Source organism: Abramis brama, assembly GCF_963993115.1.
Source record: "Abramis brama genome assembly, chromosome: 9".
NCBI lineage: Eukaryota > Metazoa > Chordata > Actinopteri > Cypriniformes > Leuciscidae > Abramis > Abramis brama.
Genome location: NC_139971.1, coordinates 23,362,314 through 23,382,015, shown reverse-complemented (window position 1 = coordinate 23,382,015; position 19,702 = coordinate 23,362,314). Strand labels below are relative to the sequence as shown.

The 19,702-nt window shown below is 41.1% G+C and overlaps 1 protein-coding gene across 2 annotated transcripts in view; it reads left to right on the top strand.

The window, feature by feature from the left end:
* Positions 1-19,702, top strand: part of unc13c (unc-13 homolog C (C. elegans)) — a 262,698-nt gene that overhangs the window by 98,711 nt on the left and 144,285 nt on the right. For both annotated transcript variants that reach the window (XM_084123554.1, XM_084123553.1), the window contains exon 17: positions 16,768-16,901. In XM_084123554.1, the coding sequence (XP_083979680.1) occupies positions 16,768-16,901 (134 nt within the window). The remainder of the gene's footprint in view (positions 1-16,767; positions 16,902-19,702) is intronic.

Sequence of the window (19,702 nt, the reverse complement as noted above, 5' to 3'; positions counted from 1 at the left end):
GTTTCCAACTAAAATGCCAGTGTGAAAGCACCCTTAATTTCTTTAGTTCAATAGCACTGCACTTTTTGGGCTGATCTCCCACATACTTGTTTTTGTTGCTCCAAAGTCTCATTCATCCTAAAAAAATTGAAATTTTTGGCTGCTTTATGAGTTCTGTGCTGCTGCTGCTCAACATTTACACTCGTTCACATTATTTACATTTACTGTTTAATCTACAGGGAAATCTGACCTTTTGCAGGTTCCTTTAAAAAAAATAGCTTTCACTATCCATCTGATGCACACAAAAATGACCAGAAATTAACTAAATAACACGCTCCAAACTGATGGATTAGTTTTTTGCAACTTTCAGGCAATAAGGACATTTCTGGTGTTTGGAAATTAGTATTTGCTGGGTTGATAGTTAGTGCTTCTTCCAAAGTTTTCCTGGCACAGTCTTTAAATCTTTTTAATGCATCTGAGTTTTTCGAGTGTGTGTCTTCCTGAAGGTATTCCCCTGGTGATGGCAGATGACTCAGATCTCTAAACTGAGGGATTCAGTTTATTCATATCAGTTTCTGTTTGTTTGCAAAAGAGAGACGTCTCACTTTGTTCTCCATGCGTCAAATACGTTTTCATCTACAAATAATCAGTTAATTCTTGTATTCAATCAGTATGGTAGGTTTAGCTAAAGCATCCTGTTTCTTTTGACAGATTGCAAAGAAACAACATAGTTTCTTTCTTCTGGACCAAAAAAAAAAGATCAAATTTTTTTTTTTTGCTTACAGAAAATGAATCCTGTTTTTAGGACCATTTACAGTTTTTGCAATGTGATTAAGCACAGTTTTTCCACTTTATTTATGTTCTCTGGGATCACCATTATATGGAAAAAGAAACAATACCATCCATGTGTTATTTTAGTAATATTTATATAAAATGTTAATATTTATTATTTTTTCAATAAATGTATTAGCTTTTATTTTTATATTTTCAGTTTTCATTTAGTTATTTATTTATTTATTTTATTTAGTTATTTATTTATTTTGTGTGTGTGTGTGCTTTGGTCAGTTTTATTTGTTTTTTAATTATATTTCCATTTAGCTTTAACCTAATACTTCATTCTTTTATTTCAGTTAGTTTCCAATGAAGTATATTTAAAAATATAATCTTTCGAGAATATTAATATTTTATTTTACTTATTTATTTTATTTTATTTCTGCTTTCTTTTAGTTAACAAAAGCTATTTTTAACCATACATAATTTTTTAACAATAGTAAACAATAACACTGATCCTATCCTGCAGAAATAGGAGTGTTTCTGTCTTTATACGTTCATCGAGCTCTCGCTGGCAGGACTGGAAAACACACTTTCGTCCTCAGCGACTGAACTAAAACGTGTAACTCATCTTCTAGCAGACAGCAGCAGCGCCCAGAGAACTTACATCAGCCCTAAATAACAGCTCGGATTCCCCAAAACGCAGCTAAAATTACAAGCCAGAGTTTCACTCTCGCTAGTGGAGAGGCTTATTTTTAGTTGCAGAACTGACCCATCTTCTTTAAATTAGGCAACGGACCCATGAAGAGGAAAATAGGTTTTTATTTGATGCTACAGGAATGGGCACAATGAATGTTCATCCTCTGGATGTCTTATATAAAAAATATAACGGCATCACTAAGAGGTGGGTTGGTATGTTATATAATCATGTCAAAAAGCTCTTAAGACACGTGCAGGGGGAGTCGGAAACAACCAAATCCTGTTAGAGAGAGAGAGAGAGAGAGAGAGAGAGAGAGAGAGAGAGAAAAAGAGAAAAAGAGGGAGGCTGAAAAAGAACAAAGAAACAAGGTTGGTGGAAATAAAATAGAGACATAAAGAGTCAGAACAACTGGCAGAATATTCAGAGTGATACAAAGATGAAAAAACTGACAGAAAATATTGATTGACTGAGAAATGTCAAGTGTGAGTAGTAACATTTTTTTATTTTATTTTTTACTTTTATCCAACCATCTATGAATGATTCGGGTATATGAGGCACTGTATTATCTATTTGACTTTCCAAAAAAAATAAGAAAAATAAATAGATTTAGCACAAAGAAATTAAGCTAATTATATAAGCCTATTTTATTATTATTTTTTTCTGCCAATTAACCCCAGTTTTTTTCATACTATAAAATAAATTACATTTCATAATATATAATTAATGATATTAAATTATGTTTTACTGCTAAAACTAATACTTATTATTTTATTGTAATTGTATTGTAATTAATTATACAAATTAAACAAATTATATTCATTTTACGGTTTTAATGCTGATTTAAATAAAAAAATTTTTTTTTATTTATTACAGTTGTGAACCACCATTAAGAAAAAAAATGGGAATTTAAAAAAATGCAAAAGTAAAAATCTGGATGCATTAGAGCAATGAGAATGTACTTAATTGTCATGAAAATAATGTGGTCTGTTGTTTTCATGAGATTCACCAATCTAGGCTACCAAAGAAAGAGAGAGATTAACCACTTTACATTTTCATTTATGTCCTTATTTAAGGCACTTTCCTACCAAAGTGATGTAGAAATAAATTGCACATATTGCATAAGTAGCAATTAGCAGGACAGGTAGCTGTGATTTACACGGTGTCCGTTAAACTCACACCTGAAAGAACACCACCAGAAACCCACAATAAAGTGAAGCCCTCAAAGCACCTTTTAATTAGAGCTACAGTAAGAGTTAATTACAGTGATATGCAGAGGTCTAGATGATTATAGAGAGATAGTTTACATCTAACTACTTTGAGCAGAGTGTCTCTATGTGTTTACTTTTCTATAACCATATAAATTAAACAAAACCTGCTTACGAGGACGGGGTCATTTGTCAAAAACATACCAACGACAAATTCATACATTTAAGTAATGAATGTTTTGTTTCTTTTTATGCTAAATGCAGATTATCTTCTTAGTAGAGTTGTATGGTGTCTTCATGTGTTTTCTCTAAAGTTTCAAAAGACATCTCAACAATGTCTCAAACTGTGCTCAGATTTGCAAAGATACCAAAGTCTGCAAGGATAGTAAAATGCTGTTTTGTGTTGAATTTAGTCTCATGAGCAATGAAATAGCAACCTCTGAGCAGTAAAATAATGGTTGATGTAAGATCTGGATCTTTGGAGCTCAGGATAAAAATGAGCTCTAACCCCGCTGCAGGGCGTCATTTTAGAGAGAATCACCAAACACTGTGATTTTATTGAAGGCAGAAAATAACCACACAGAAAAAACTGAGAGCGTTTGGAGTGGTCCATCTTCGGGGGGGAGTCCATTATGTGTCAGTGAAGGGTGAATCTCTCAGGAGGATCAGCACACTGAAGCGCCAATCTTGTGTGTGTGTGTGTGTGTGTGTGAGAGAGAGAGAGGTTCAGGTATACGGACAAAATGTCCCCACAAAGATGACAATATCCAAAATCCTTGTCCTTGTGGGAAAATGTTTTGGTCCCCATGAGGGGTTTAGAGGTAGTGCTAGTATAAAGGGATAGAATATACAGTTTGTATAGTATAAAAATCATTGTGTGTGTTACGGCAATATTCCCTTTTGTCATATGGGTCATGCTATCTCCATTCATGTCATCACGCTCTTTTGTGTAGAGGATGATTAGTTTCTCATAGCTATCCGCCGTGAAACACTGATTGCAACCGGATAAATTAGAAAGGGTTTATATCATAATGTTTTACTGTTCTATTTCTTTCCTTGTCTTTTTGTGTGTGATTTATCAGTGCGCCCTATTCCAGAGACAGAGGTTTGCCTTTTGTAATCATTAATGCGTAGTCATTTGCTCTGAAACAGCTTTATTTTGCAGTTGATGTCACCTCAGCCAATGGGCATCAAACTCCTACTTCCGTACCGCCCACTTTTCACCATCTAGAAAAATCCTGTTCTAAATTATCCGGTTGCAATCTGTGTTTCCTTTTTAATCAGTTGACGGCACTAAATTATAGTTATTAGTGTATCTCATCTTTAATTCAAAATATACAACCCACAGACACACATGCCCTATAAATTAGAATAAGATATGTCATTCCTTCTTATTCTTCTGCTCTGGAATTTGATCCTTAGTTTCACAACAATCAGTTCTCTTACAACATCAGGTGCTAGCACTCACACACACATATGCTTACTCACATGCCCTGAGGAATATCCATCCCTCATTTAATCTCACATTTAGGTGGAGTGACTAGGTGCAAGAGCAATATGCTGAAATCGGAACTGCATACTATAGCATACTACTCTTACTATTTTTCCTACATCTTTCTATGGCAAAAACAGTAAGATTAGTATGTTAGTATGCGGTACGGAATTCAGCAATAGCCTTTGTGTATAGACAGAGAGGGTGTTCATCGTGTGTGTGTGTGTGTGTGTGTGTGTGTGTGTGTGTGTCGTCCATTGTCTCGTAGTGATGACCTCACTCCTGTCTCTGTTGATGTGAACTTGCATAAGAGATGTGACACACCCACACAGTCAACGAGCAAATAAAGATCACTATCAAAGTAAAGTTAAATGATCCAAACAAGCCATCAGAAGGAATGAATTCAATAACTAGACTTTTACATTTTCTGAAGAACATGTGATTTGTGTTTGCTTGTGTAAAATGCACTGTTGTAATTCTAGGATGTTGTGGGTGGTTGCCAGGGTGTTTCTATGCATCTCCTAAGGCATTCTGGGCATTGATGTGTGGTTGGTAGGTGTTGCTCTGCAGTTACTAGGGCATTTATATATGGTTTATAGGGGTGTAGCGATAAACTAATGCAGGGGTCGGGAACCTTTTTTGACCAAAGAGCTATTTTTTCATTTTTGGTTAATGCATTTTTCCAAAAGAGCCACAGTATATATACTGTAGAGAGAGAGAGAGAGAGAGAGAGAGAGAGAGAGAGAATGCACACAGTACTTACATCTACTGTGTTTACGTGAATAGCCTACTCGACTTGGCATTTTGATATATTTCTGTGTTTATTTGGCTGTTTAGGCGCGCAACCGAAGACAAAAGCTACTATGCTTGTCCGTGTTGCGCTCGGAGCGCGTGCACAGCATCCTGTCAGTGTAATTCAGTTCTCTTTCGCAACTTATCGCGCTTTTAATATTTATTTTCAATATAATGCACATCCTGCTCTTTTCTTGCTCATTCATTCATGTTTTGTTATTAATAACTTCAAACAGAATGGTCAACTTAAATCTGCGCGGATTATCGAAAATACGACACATTTATAGGACAAAAGGGTCTCTGCGGCAAAAGTGAAAGTAGGTGAAATGTTTCGAAATGTCTCTTTGCACAGCAAAGCACCCGTTTCAAAAGGATATATTAAAGTTTATATAGCCTACTTTTGCATTTTCGCTGCTGTTCTAAAAATGGTTTTCGCCACTTAAACAAGCTGCTTGAATCCCAGTGCAGGAGCTGTAGGTTACCACAGAAACATAAGCGGTTAGTTGAGCGGTGACTCGTGACACTCGCGAACAGCACACGCACTTTTGCCGGTACAACTTGAATATTATCATTATTATCATAAACTTTTCATTAACTTCGGTAGGCTGTACATCAAGGGAATTGTAATTGGCTGCTTTTTCTGCAGGGAGCCGATCTCTGTTGATGTGTCTTAAAAAAAATTGTTATCGTTTGTTGGTAAAGGGTGAGAGACCTTGCGAGCCACATGATGTTTGCCTAGTATTTTTGCCAAAGAGCCAGGTGTGGCTCGCGAGCCATAGGTTCCCGACCACTGCACTAATGTCACGATTCGATACATATCACGATTCTGAACTCACGATACGATATTATTGCGATACTCCAAGACATATAGTAAAAGGTTTACAAAAAATATACTGTTGATTAAAATGCTAAATTTGGTATTACATTGGGTGTGGAAATGAATAGGCTTGGACTTGGTGCTGATATCCCAAAGCACAGGACAATGGTGACGCCAGAATAAAAAATATTCATGATTCTGAAGCTGAAAATACAGAATTATTTTAAACAAATGCTTGCACTCTGTCACTGACTAGATATATTTAAAATAATGTAGGCCACTTTTTACTGGTAACATAAGACATTTGGACCCACAAATATCCCCACATTGCATTATTATACATTATATTCAACATTATATATAGCAGTTTAATGTAGTACTGACACTAAAATTTATAATTTTATATAATATAATATTTTTTTTTTGTGTGAACTATGCACAATACATATTGTTACTATCAACAATACATATTTTTGTATTGCGATATATTGTGACACGATATATTGTTACACCCCTAATGGTTTACAACAATTTCTGCTATGCAGTTACAAGTGCATTGCTATGTGAATACTATGCAATTGCTATGACATTTATAAATGTTTTCTAACATTTGCTATGCAGTTTCTAGAGTGTTGCTGTGTGGTTGTTAGGTGCTGCTAAGCAGTTATTAGAGCATTGTTATGTGGTTGTAATGCAGATTCTGTGATATGTAATTATGGTTCCCTTTCAAGGGAACTCGCGTTGCGTCGAGTTTGACGCTATGGGAACGCTTTGCGTGATGACGTCTTGAAGCACATGTAAAATCAGTCCAATGGTGTGGCGGAACGTCAGAGGCGGGTGACGTCACGTACCAGGAAGCTATAAAAGCCGGCCCGAAACAGAAAACGAAAGCTTTCTGAGTCTTCAGTTGCGCTCTGTGTGAAATCTGTCTGTATATTTGGTGTTGTCTGTCTATATCATATATATATATATTCAGTATGGCGAGCGAGCAGCAGTTTAGAGTGTGTGTCCATCCCTGCCCGCGTTATTTAACGGGAGGTGACACACACACTCTTTGTGTTGTTTGTTTGGGAGAGGAGCATGCCCAGTCAGCACTCGAGGGTGGTGACTGTATGCATTGCTGTGCGCTTCCATTGCGTACGCTCCGATCCCGCTTGGCTCGGTTCAATCCCGACCACGCTCCCCAGGGCTCGGGTCCCGCCGCTGCCGAGGCACGGCGTCGATCTCAGACCTGGGCTTCACAGATGGATTTATCAGTGGATGTTGAGACGGGCTCTGCCTTATCTCAGCATCCGTCTGATAGATCCAGTGCCTCTTATCAGGGTGTGGAAGCACGCGCTGCGGTTTCTTCCCCCCCGATAGAGGTACCAGTACTGCAACTATCCAGCTCTGAGGAGTTGGATGTTGTGAGTATTGTAGCTGAGTCTGAGGATTCGCCACCTCAGTCTCATGCGTTTGAGGAACTGCTCGATGTCATTACTAGAGCTGTTGACAGACTGTCTATTGAGTGGCCAGAAGATAGGCAGGACGTTCGTTCGAAAAGTAAGCTCGACGAACGCTTCCTGCCATCTCGTGCGCAGCCCCAGCGCAGGAGCCTGCCATTTTTCCCCGATCTCCACACCGAGGTGTCGAGATCGTGGGCGAAACCAGTGTCATATCGAGTGTATACTGCACAAACATCACACTATTCATCCATTCACAATTATAAAGAGCATGGTTATGGGGAGATGCCGAAGGTGGAAGAGACGCTCGCGAGCTATCTCTCTCCAGCAACGGCATCTTCTCTGAAGGCTCCTGCACTTCCATCCAAGCCAGTAAAAGTTACTTCTTCCCTGGTTCATAAAGCTTATGCCGCCGCCGGTCAAGCTGCAGCGTGTTTACATACAATGTCCATAATGCAGGCTTACCAGGCTGAGTTATTGGGTGATTTTGAGGAGGGCGGGGGTATTAGTGCTGATACGGTGTCTGAACTGCGTAGAGCCACGGATTTGTCTCTCAGGGCCACCAAGGAGACGGCTAAATCCATCGGCCGCTCTATGGCAGCCCTGGTGGCCACTGAGAGGCATCTGTGGCTCAACTTAAGTAACATAAAGGACAAAGAAAAACATGTTCTTTTAGATGCACCAGTATCCACGCAAGGGTTATTTGGAGACGCAGTTAATAGTGCTGTAGCGAAGTCACAAGAAGCTTCAAAACAGGCAGCTGCACTTCAGAAACTTCTCCCCCGCCGTTCTTTCTATGAGGCTGCTGAGCGGGAGCAGCCTCACTCCTCTAAAAAGAGTGCTGAGCACCGCGCCACTCAGAAACAGAGCGTTTCCTCCCGTGCTCCCCCACAAAAATCTCGGGGACACGGAGGGCGCTCTCAAACCCAGCAGTCTTCGAGGGGTAAAACGGATCTGCGGACCGTTATTACCGCCAAGAAGGCTGCTGGGAAAAAGTCCTGATGTCTGAGGGCTCAGGACAAATGAGGGTAGTCCCCCCGAAGCAGAGCGGTTAACACCTCTTTTCACGGTGCCCGTCTCTCTTCGGTGCCCTCAGGGGACCGTTCTGCCAACCCTGCCGCCTCCGGCGTTACAGGGCGCAGCGGTCTCCGGCGAGCACATATCTCAAGGTCCACCCGGAAACGTAGTGGCCTCGGGATGCCCGCCCCCTCTGAGGAGGGTGCTAGAGCAGTCTGTTTGGTCGTTCCCTGCCGGTGCGCCGTTACAGGGCGACGAACCGACTGCTCAACAGCAGGAGAAAAATACGGTGCCGTCTCTCTTCGGTGCCCTCAGGGGACCGTTCTGCCAACCCTGCCGCCTCCGGTGTTACAGGGCGCAGCGGTCTCCGGCGAGCACATATCTCAAGGTCCACCCGGAAACGTAGTGGCCTCGGGATGCCCGCCCCCTCTGAGGAGGGTGCTAGAGCAGTCTGTTTGGTCGTTCCCTGCCGGTGCGCCGTTACAGGGCGACGAACCGACTACTCAACAGCAACAAAATCCAGAAACCAGTCTCGAGAGACTGGTACCTCTAGTAGAATCTTTGACAGCGTGGAAGCTACTGTCAAATGTTTCTCGTTGGGTCCTGCAGACCGTGGAAAAAGGGTATTAGATACAATTCTGGTAACGCCCACCGCGGTTTATGGGGGTCCTGCCCACAATGGTGGGCCCCGAGCAGGTTCTGGTTATGGAACAGGAAGTAAACACTCTGTTAGAGAAAGGGGCCATAGAATATGTACCTCCCTCCAACAGGGAAACCGGGTTTTACAGCCGGTACTTCATAGTTCCAAAGTAGGACGGGGGATTGCGTCCCATTTTAGGTCTTCGAGTTGTCATGCAGCTCAAGTTCAAAATGTTAACATTGAGACAATCGTGCCACAGATTAGTCCGAGGACTGGTTTGTCACGATAGACCTCAAGGACGCATATTTCCATCCGTCCGTGTCATTGGAAGTTCCTGAGGTTTGCTTTCGGGGGCAAAGCATACCAATATCGAGTTCTTCCATTCGGCCTGGCTTTATCACCCCGCACTTTCACCAAATGCGTGGATGCAGCTCTGGCGCCTCTGCGCCTCCGGGGTATTCGCATCACGAACTACATCGACGATTGGTTGATTTTAGCTCAGTCGCATTAGATGGCGGTTCAACATCGAGACGTTGTTCTCGCCCATATGAAAGAGTTGGGGTTACGGCTGAACGCCAAGAAGAGTGTGCTTCTCTATTTTTGAGGACCACTTTTTTAGGCGTGGTTTGGGATTCAGTGTCGATGCAGGCGCGCCTGTCATCGCCACGCTTCGATCCTGGCAGCTGTGAGAAGTGTAAAGCTAGGCCAGCTACTCACTGTCAAACAGTTCCAGAGACTGTTGGGTCTCATGGCAGCAGCTTCCAACGGGATACCTTTTGGACTGCTGCACATGAGGCCCCTGCAGTGGTGGCTCAGGACCAGAGGGTTTTTCCCCGAGGGGCAACCCATTTCGCACAATCAAGGTCACGCGGTGATGCCTACGTGCCTTGGTTATGTGGAAGAAACCTTGGTTCCTGTCCCAGGGCCCAGTGCTGGGAGCTCCTTGTCGTCGCAAACTGCTAACGACGGATGCTTCCCTCACGGGTTGGGGAGCGATCCTGAGGGTCGCTCATCTCAAGGTCTGTGGGAAGACCATCATCGTTCCTGGCATTCTATAGCCTAGAGATGTTAGCTGTCTTCCGGGCTCTGAGGAGCTTTATCACAGGTCTCAGGGGACACCATGTGTAGTACATACTGACAACACGTCGGTAGTCGCCTATATCAAGGGGGTTTGCGCTGGCACGCCATATCCTCTTGTGGTCCCAGGGGAAGTTGCTGTCACTCAAGGCAGCCTACATCCCCGGGGTCCAGAATATAGGAGCAGACACTCTGTCAAGACAGGGGCCGAGGCCCGGGGAATGGTGGCTCCACCCCCGAGGTGGTGGAGCTGATATGGAAATTATAAGTGGATCTGTTTGCGTCTCGAGAGACGTCTCACTGTCCACTTTGGTTCTCCCTCACGCATCCAGCTCCTCTGGGACTGGATGCTATGGTACAGACGTGGCCGAGGCTAGGTCTGTACGCCTTTCCCCCAGTTGCTCTGCTCCCGGGAGTTCTGGAAAGAGTTCGCAGGGACCGGGTTTGCCTGCTTCTTATAGCCCCGCGCTGGCCGGGCAGAGTATGGTTTCCCGATCTTGTGTCCCTCCTCGACGGGCCTCCTCTGGAGCTACCCGTCAGGAGGGACCTTCTGTCCCAAGCAGGGGGCTCGATTTTTCACCCCCGACCAGAACTGTGGAACCTGTGGGCTTGGCCTCTGAGGTCTCTCAACTGAGGTTGTTGAGACCATTCTACAGTCCAGAGCTCCCTCCACGAGGAAACTTTATGCCCTGAACTGGAGAGTATTCACCTCTTTGTGTAGTGACCGTCGGTTGGATCCAGTCAACTGCCCAATTGGTACAGTTCTGGAGTTCCTGCAGGACCGGTTCACTGCAGGTCTGACCCCGTCCACTTTAAAGGTTTATGTGGCGGCCGTAGGTGCTTACCACAGTCCTTTGGGTGGAATGTCTGTGGGGAAAGACCCCTTTGGTATCTCGTTTCCCTCGTGGCACTTGGAGGTCCTCCTCCCTTTCGAAATCGGACCAGGAGGCGATTTATTTGCTTTGCCCTGTTCGGGCGTTAGATGCGTATTTCCACAGAGCTGCCCTGTGGCGTAAAAGTGACATTTGCTCCCCTAACAAGGGAGGTCCAGTGTCTAAGCAAAGGATGAGCAGTGGGTGGTTGAGACTATCTCACTTGCTTATGAGGCGGCTGGACAGCCTTCTCCTGTAGGCTGTCCGGTCGCACTCTACGAGGAGTATGGCGGCCTCTAAGGCCCTTATATCAGGAGTTTCGTTACAGGACGTTTGTGATGCGGCAGGCTGGTCCTCACCGCACACTTTCGTCAGGTTCTACTCTCTGGATCTAGACTCTGCTCCAGGGTCTCATGTTTTGTCTTCCTAGTGCTGCTCACCAGATTTCACACAGGACAGACATTTGTAGCTATGGAGGCGTTGGTATAGACGTTCCCATAGCGTCAAACTCGACGCAACGCGAGTTCCCTTGAAAGGGAACGCCTCGGTTACGACTGTAACCTCGGTTCCCTGAAGAGGGAACGAGCGTTGCGTCACCTTGCCATATCTCCTTCATGCCTGTCAACACGACTTCAGACTTTACGAAGCTTTCGTTTTCTGTTTCGGGCCGGCTTTTATAGCTTCCTGGTACGTGACGTCACCCGCCTCTGACGTTCCGCCACACCATTGGACTGATTTTACATGTGCTTCAAGACGTCATCACGCAAAGCGTTCCCATAGCGTCAAACTCGACGCAACGCTCGTTCCCTCTTCAGGGAACCGAGGTTACAGTCGTAACCGAGGCGTTTCTAAGGGTTGTTATGGAGTTACTAGGGCATTGATATGTAGTTGCTGGGGGTTGCTGTAGTTACAAGAGTCAGTTCTCTTGTGTTTCAGCACTATAAATGTTACTCCTCATCTTTCAAATGTAAATGTGAAACAAGGACAGACTTTTCTTTCATTCTAAAAACAGAGCAGTAGAGGAGCGTGAGCCGGTGTTGTGTTCTGATCGCAGTCGTCCCGCTGTTACTTTAATCAAATTCAGCACGTATTACTCAACGCCCCCAAGGAGCCCCTTTTCCCTTCACTAAACCTGTGTTTCGCACACTCACATGCCTCATACAGACCCATAAACACAACACAGACGTCAGCATGATCTCCAGTGAAACTCGCTTATGAGTCACTTTTTAGGCTCAAACTAGGTTTTAGAATATGTGCATGCAATACATTATTGTTGGATTTACTGTAAATGTAGAGACACATACTGTACATATGCAAGTCTTAGCATGTTGAATAAAGTTAAGTTGACACACTCACTGCTGTGGCCTGACAGGAAGTGCCATGCGTGAGAAAAGGAGAAAACATGTCTTACTATTGTACAGAAACACACGGTTGAGCATGATAGAGCATGTTTAGTGCATGTTACATTAGCTATGATGCATTTTTACAGTTTTTAGTAAATGCTGTTTTAATATGTTTATATAAACTAGCGCTTACAAGGACAGATACAAAGAAATCAGATTTCTGAATTTGAAAAAAGTCCATTTGAAATGCTCACCAAGGCTGCATTTATATTTGATCAATAATATTTAGAAATATTATTATTATTTAAATGAACTGTTTTCCATTTTAATATGTTTTACAATGTAATTTATTTCTGAGATGGCGAAGCTGAATTTTTGTATGTATGTCAATGTAATCAGTTATTTTAAAAATCTTACTGTCCTGACAAACTTCAGAATTTAATTTTGTTTATTATATGTATTAAATTATTATTGTTTTGCCCCCCCACAAAAAGAAAAAAAATAATTGAAATTGGGCAATTATAAAATGATAAAAAAATATTGCCCCCTGTAATGCCACTGAGAGCTACTGAAGATTTGTAACACTCAATGCAACCAATTTCAGCACCATGAATAATGTTGTCCAGCACCATGGACAGCTCAAACACTTCCCACAATTCTACTGGAATCTAATTCTAGAAGCAGAGTGGCCGGAGAATTCTAAAGCATCTCGCGTTTTACTGTCTTGCTGTGGAAAACAGCCCAGAGAGATGCCCAAAATATCCTGGCATAATGCCCAGTTGTCCATCAAATAAGCCTGGACTGATGTTAGACAGAAGTGCATTGTGGGAGAATCAAGAGGAGGGAAGTGAAAGTACTAATTTTACCATCCAGATCCATGATAAACAAGCATTCCCCCCAGAATAAACTCTGACCTGTGTGCCAAGAGATGCTGTAATTCCAGCGATCACACTTACAGTGTAAATAGCTGATGTCTTTACAGCTATGTGAGCACTCAAGATGCACACTGAATCGCATGTTAGGATGCATGATGATTCCTTTGGATTTGGGCTACATTCATATAGCAGCACATTTGTCAGTCCTGTTTGGAATGATAAATGTGATTTTTATGTTATTTCAATAAGTTTTAATGTTTCAAAAAAAGTTGAATTACCATTTATGCATTTGGTAGACACTTTTATCCAAAACTACTTGCATACATTCAAGATTTGTTTTTTTATGAGTTCATGCATTCCTTGGTAATCGAACCAATGACCTTGTTGTTGCTATTTATAAAAGTCAAGAAAATTTTGAGAGCAAGTTCAGTAGATATATGCTGTTTGAATAAACATGCAGTCGAAAACATGAAGTGCATGTTTCACAGGTTATTTGCTGTTACAGTTTTTTACGATTGTTTACACACTAAAATAAAAATGTCCACACAATTTGCAAAATTCTTCTCCAATGAGCAAAATACCTCCACAGATTTGCACAACATTACACACAATGTCTGCTTCACCCTTTTTGCAAAACATTACACACAGTGATTTGTAAAACTCTACACACATTTTCACACCTTAGACACAGATAAGGATTGTGAGGTTGCTTCCTTGTCATTACAAAGCCCCGGATTGCCAATGACCACACTAATGAACGAATTGGATAATCACATCCACCAGGTGTGGAAGCACACATGTGCTAATTTGAAAACGCAGCACTCAGGTGTGCTATAAAAGGCAGCAGGTGAGTTCACCTGTCTTCAACAATGATGGAAGGAGCTAGAAGAAGAAGAAGAAGAATGAGAATGAGAGGGGGAGCTCAAAGAGGAGATGAAGGAGGTAGAGGAAGAGGAGAAGGAGGTAGAGGAGGAGGCCCAGGTAGAGGAAGAGGAGAAGGAGGTAGAGGAGGAGGCCCAGGTAGAGGAAGAGGAGAAGGAGATAGAGGAAGAGGAGAAGGAGATAACATCACCCTTTGCGCTGCTATTACACAAAATGGGGTCCTCCACCACCATGCAAATCTGGGACCCTATAATGCAAATCTAATACTTGCATTTCTTGACAGATTGCACGAGATTGTCACAGCATTAAACCAAGTGGACCAGATGTGGTACATTGTCGTTTGGGACAATGTCTCATTCCATCGGGTCCAGAATTGGTTCCATGAGCACCCTGAATTTGAAGTCTTATACCTTCCCCCATACTCCCCCTTCCTGAATCCAATAGAAGAGTTTTTTTTCAGCATGGCGGTGGAAGGTATACGACCTGCGGCCCTATGACCGTTTGCCCCTCATTCAGGCCATGGAGCAGGCCTGTGATCATATCGAAGCAGCTTCTGTGCAGGGGTGGATTCGTCACACAAGGCGATTCTTCCAATGGTGCCTTGCCAATGAAGACATAGCCTGTGATGTGGATGAAATCTTATGGCCTGATCCAGCCAGATGGAGAGATGATGAATAGTTACAGTATTCTTGTTGCTTTTACAGTAGTTTTTCTTCAGAGTCAAAGTGTATGTACTTCATGCAGTAATTTTTATTTGCCTAAATATTTTATTTGTTTCATTGATTTCATTGTTGGTTGATTACTGTAACTGATGGTAAGAAATACTGTAAGTATTGAAATAAATACTTGAAATAATCAGTCTGCAGCATCAGTGTTGTGCAGTGCTTTGTAAGTTTATAGTAGGCCTATGTGTGTACATTCTCCCTATATCTCAAACTAATCATGAAGAATGTTGTGGGTTTGTCACTATTTTTATTTTATTTTTCATCTAAATTATCCCTTACATAACAATGTCTGGCCAAAAATCTAGCACATGCTATTTCCTAAAATTATTTTTTTTACAAATGTGTTTTTTATTTATCACAGCAGTATGAAACTGGCTGCAATAGTGTCTGATCATTGAGGACTGTGTTGGTTAAATGAAAACTAATAGCATTTTCACAAGTATGTGTATATGTTTTGACTGAAGTGTGTATGTTTTGACTGAAGTGTGTAATTTTGCAAACAATCTAGGAATTATGCAAACTGAGTGTGGTGTTTGGATAATTGTGATTATATTTTGAAAAAAAGAACCCGGTTTTCAAAATTGCGTGTAAACAATTGAAAAAAACTGTAAACAATATTGTTGTAGCTGTCAATCTCTCTGAGGTTATGAGAAATGGCAGAAATGCGGTCATAGAGCAAGACAAAACCCCTTTTAAGTGTTTGAGGAGGAATAGGGGGGCTAACTTGAACAAAAATGTCAAGGAAATTAGAAAACAAATGAAACACTTACTTTTTTAGTACACATTCCTGGTCCTATTATGCACAATTCATGAATCTTTTTTGTGACCTTTGATTGGTAGCCTTTTTGAGTAAACGCACTTTGACCTTGAGAACAGTCTATTATAATTTTTCTCTTTTTCTTTGTTTTTGCAACCCTTCATCAAAATTGAATTGTTCCACCTTTGAAATTACCTTAGCCAAATAGCTTTTTAAGCAGCATTTTAGTAACCTTGAATTTAGGTCTGACTCCTTCCTTGTATGTGATGGCCATTTTGTTTGTTTATTTAATTATTTATTTTATTCGTAAAACATCCTGTTCCACTTGGTTGCCATGTCATTTTGGTTAATAGGCTAATAGGTTTCCTCTGGTACATCTACAGTAATGACATAGTTTTATTTCCAAAACTTTTTTGGGGATTAAAATAAGTAACTAAATTAATACAAATAAAAAATAATTCATTTTCAGGATTCCTGATTTTTAAAAAAAAATGTTTTTCAAAGATCCCACTCTTATTAACCAATGAATTTACATTTACTTTTCGAGTCGTTCGTGATTCACGGTATAAGGATTAAGGATAAAATATTTTTTCTTACAATTTCTACCTAATAAAATATTTTAGAGCATGAAAAAAAAAAAAAAAAAATAGAAATATTTAGATTTTCAGTTGTTTTAGTTTATTTTGAAGCTTGTTGTGTCTTATTTTAAATAATGTTAAGCCATCTTGAGGCCCCCTGATAAGAACCACTGAGTTAGATAATTTGATGATTGGTTACCAGTCCAAACAGACAGTAATCTATTGTACTAGACTAGTCTACTATTGCATGTATTTCGACACATGTTAGAAAATGCTGTTGTCCTAGATTTCAAACATTGACTGTTTGAGTGTAGCTTTAGTAAATGGTTTGGCTGGAATCGTTGCAACTCAGGAATTGCATAATTAATGAAGACATTAATGAGCTTAAAGGGCAGGAAACACTAAATACGAATGTGTTGAGTATAAATGATTTTAATCAGAGACCAGAGTCCAGTCTCTCTCTCTCTCTCTCTCTCTCTCTCTCTCTCTCTCTCTCTCTCTCTCTCTCTCTCTCTCTCTCTCTCTCTCTCTCTCTCTCTCTCTCTCTCTCTCTCTCTCTCTCTCTCTCTCTCTCTCTCTCTCTCTCTCTCTCTGTGTGTGTGTGTGTGTGTGTGTGTGTGTGTGTGTGTGTGTTCGCACCACCTAATAAAAAGTATTATGAAGAAAAGCACTTAACCAGAGTGCCGAGTACTCAGATTCAGTACATCAGTTAACCGGACTAAATTATTCAAACTTTAAACACGTGGAAGGAGGAGAAATTGTGTCATTATCTGTAATAAACTTCTGTTTCTCTGTCTTTCCAGGCTAAGAAGCAGGATCTGCCGCGTGAGGAACAGGGTCCGTCCATCAAGAACCTGGACTTCTGGCCCAAACTGATCACGCTGATGGTGTCTGTTATAGATGAGGACAGAATGGCCTACACACCCATCATTAACCAGTGCGTATCACAACACACACATTGTGAAGCCATCCGAATGCATCATATTTTGCTGTATTTTTCCCAAACAGGAAAGAAAACAATATCTTTTATATATCAGTTGTTTCTCCTAGACAGCAATGAAATTAATAAAGATAATTTCAATAAAGAGCTCAGCAACATCTCAATCTGTGCTCAGAATTTCCAAGACACCTTTGCAAACAAAAGTATGAACTCAACCATTTTTCATTAATTTCTTCAAATGTCAAATGATCTGACCATATTAGTTTTAAATCTGTACACTCTTGCTGATCTTACAGTGGTTATGTTTACATGCACAACTTCTGTCTCAATCGGAATGAATTCATGGCAATTGATGAATCCGACCATAGTGTTTATTACATGAACACTTAAATAAAGCGATCGGGTTGATGTGTGCGTTTTTATGTCACAAGCTTCTAATCAGAATTGATTTTTAAGACATGCTTATACTGCAGGAATATATAGCGTTTTGTACAACACAACTGAAATGAGCCACAACACAACGGAATAAACGTAAAAAACGCCTCATTCCCGCTCCCAAACAGAGCATGTGAGTGGAGTGGAGCGGGGAGCGGGAGCGGGCGGATCTTAGACAGAGCGCAGAGCGGCATTTTTAAAAGGACGGAGCGTCGCCTTATTTCCCACTCCAATTTCGCTCCAATTTCGCTCAGCTCACACCACGAGTCTGAAGCATGCTCAGTCAAACCTAAACCAGGATCCATCTGTCTTGCATAGTCATCAACAGTAGACTATTTTCAGTCAAAACTCGGCTCAGTAATGGAGTTCAAAAAGTAGGCTACTTCAAAAATGAAAATGAGAAGTCACACAGGTGTAGGCTACTATTATATAATAAAACTAACTAACAATGATAATGTGGTACAAGAAAACGAATGTGGAGACATCGTTTCAGTCAGCAAAGATTCATTTTGGAATCTCAAAAGACACATCTCTCAAAAACATGAACGTGAGCTATGCGAACACGCTGGGAAGAAAACAAAAGGTTAGCAAATTGAATACGGTAACTTGTAACAAAGTGTAAATTAAATATAGCGTAATATTCAAACAAATTTGTTTTTTCATTCAAGTAGACCTAATGGTTTGTTTTATTTAGCCGAATTTGTGTCGTCCGTAATAATATTTATATTATTAGGACCATTTATTCGTTTAATTTTACAGCAGTTTGTGTGTATGGAAGCCAATTTAAATTTTTTTTTTTTTTTTTTTTTTTTTGCCCAGCCACCACCAAAGTCTTCGGAGGTCAACTTTATTTTTATTCATATAACAAAATAAGAAAATAATAAAGAGTGACAAGCCGTAACAGGGAGACAGGGAGGTACACAGACAGACGGTCAGACAGACACACGGCCAGACAGACAGACAGACAGACAGATAGACAGACAAGCAGAGTTATAAGTGTGGGATTGGTATGTCTGTAAGTGTGTGACTGTTAGGTGTTGTTAAGGCAGATATATTGGTGGCGGGGGTAAAGATGATTGGAGTGGAGGGGAGGGGTGGAGATGGGGTGAGTGGGAAAGCACGTGGTTTACATTAGCTGTTGAATTTTTAGAAAGGTTATGAGAGGATTCCAGGTTTCTTTAAATTTTAATCGTGCGCGTTGCGCAAAAGTTCACTTATCAAAATTCTGGCCTTATAGTTAATTTACTTTTAAAAAATTTATGCATATTTTTGTTTATATAATTTTTATTTATATTATTAGGCCCATTTATTCGTTTAATTTTACAGGACTTTTTGTGTAGGCTATATTCCTTCTTACATAGGCCTGTAATTTGAAATAAAACATTTCAATTTGAAAAATGTTGTTACTCATTAGTTCTTTAGGAGGTAAGGCTGTGGTCTAAGCAAAAAGTGATATAGCCTACATGTAGATTTTTTTCCTTTTTTGGAGCGAGCGATTTGAGTGGAGCGCGAATTGAGCGCTGAGCGATAATGAGCAGAGCGGCCAGATGTAGCTTTGAGCGGGGGAGCGGAGGGGTGAACAGTTCCGTGAGCGATGAGCGGAGATTCTCACCGCTCCACTCCGCTCACATGCTCTGCTCCCAAAACAAAGCGTCTGTGGATGAGAGTATGAAGTGAGGACTGATGGGACGTAGTTCTGCTCCACTTCACAGACAATGAGTGGTTAGGGAATTCTAGAATAACACAACAGTTATTAATGACATTATAATTAACAACAACTGCAGCTTGTTCCACGCGCCAAACGTCATTACGCCATTTCTACGTCATTGCACATGTGCAGTCCTTTCCAGTCTTGTTTTTTCAATACGATCAAGTGTTTACATGTTCTCTCAATAGGATTAGAAAAGGAATAAACCACCCCTTCCAATCCAATCGAAGTTTCATTCGGATCGAGCCCAATCGGATCGATTAAAGGAATAGTTTACTTAAAAATCAAGTTGTTTACTCACCCTCAAGTTGTTTCAAACCTGTATGAATTTCTTTCTTCTGCTGAACACAAAGGAAGATATTTTGAAGAATGTGGTAACCAGACAGTTGATGTACCCCTATTGACTTCCATAGTAGGAAAAAAATACTAAGGAAGTCAATGGGGTCCATCAGTTGATTAGTTGATCAGTTTGGTTACCGACGTCACAAGCCAAAATCTCTGGTTTCACCGTCTACACGACAACACTGCAACCGGAGTTTCTAATAATCTTCACCCTGGCAGGAATTTTCAAAAAAGTTCGGTTTCAGTGACCGGATACAGCGTTTGCGTGTGGACGAACCGCATAGAAAAAGCTGGGGTTTTAAAAATTCCTGTG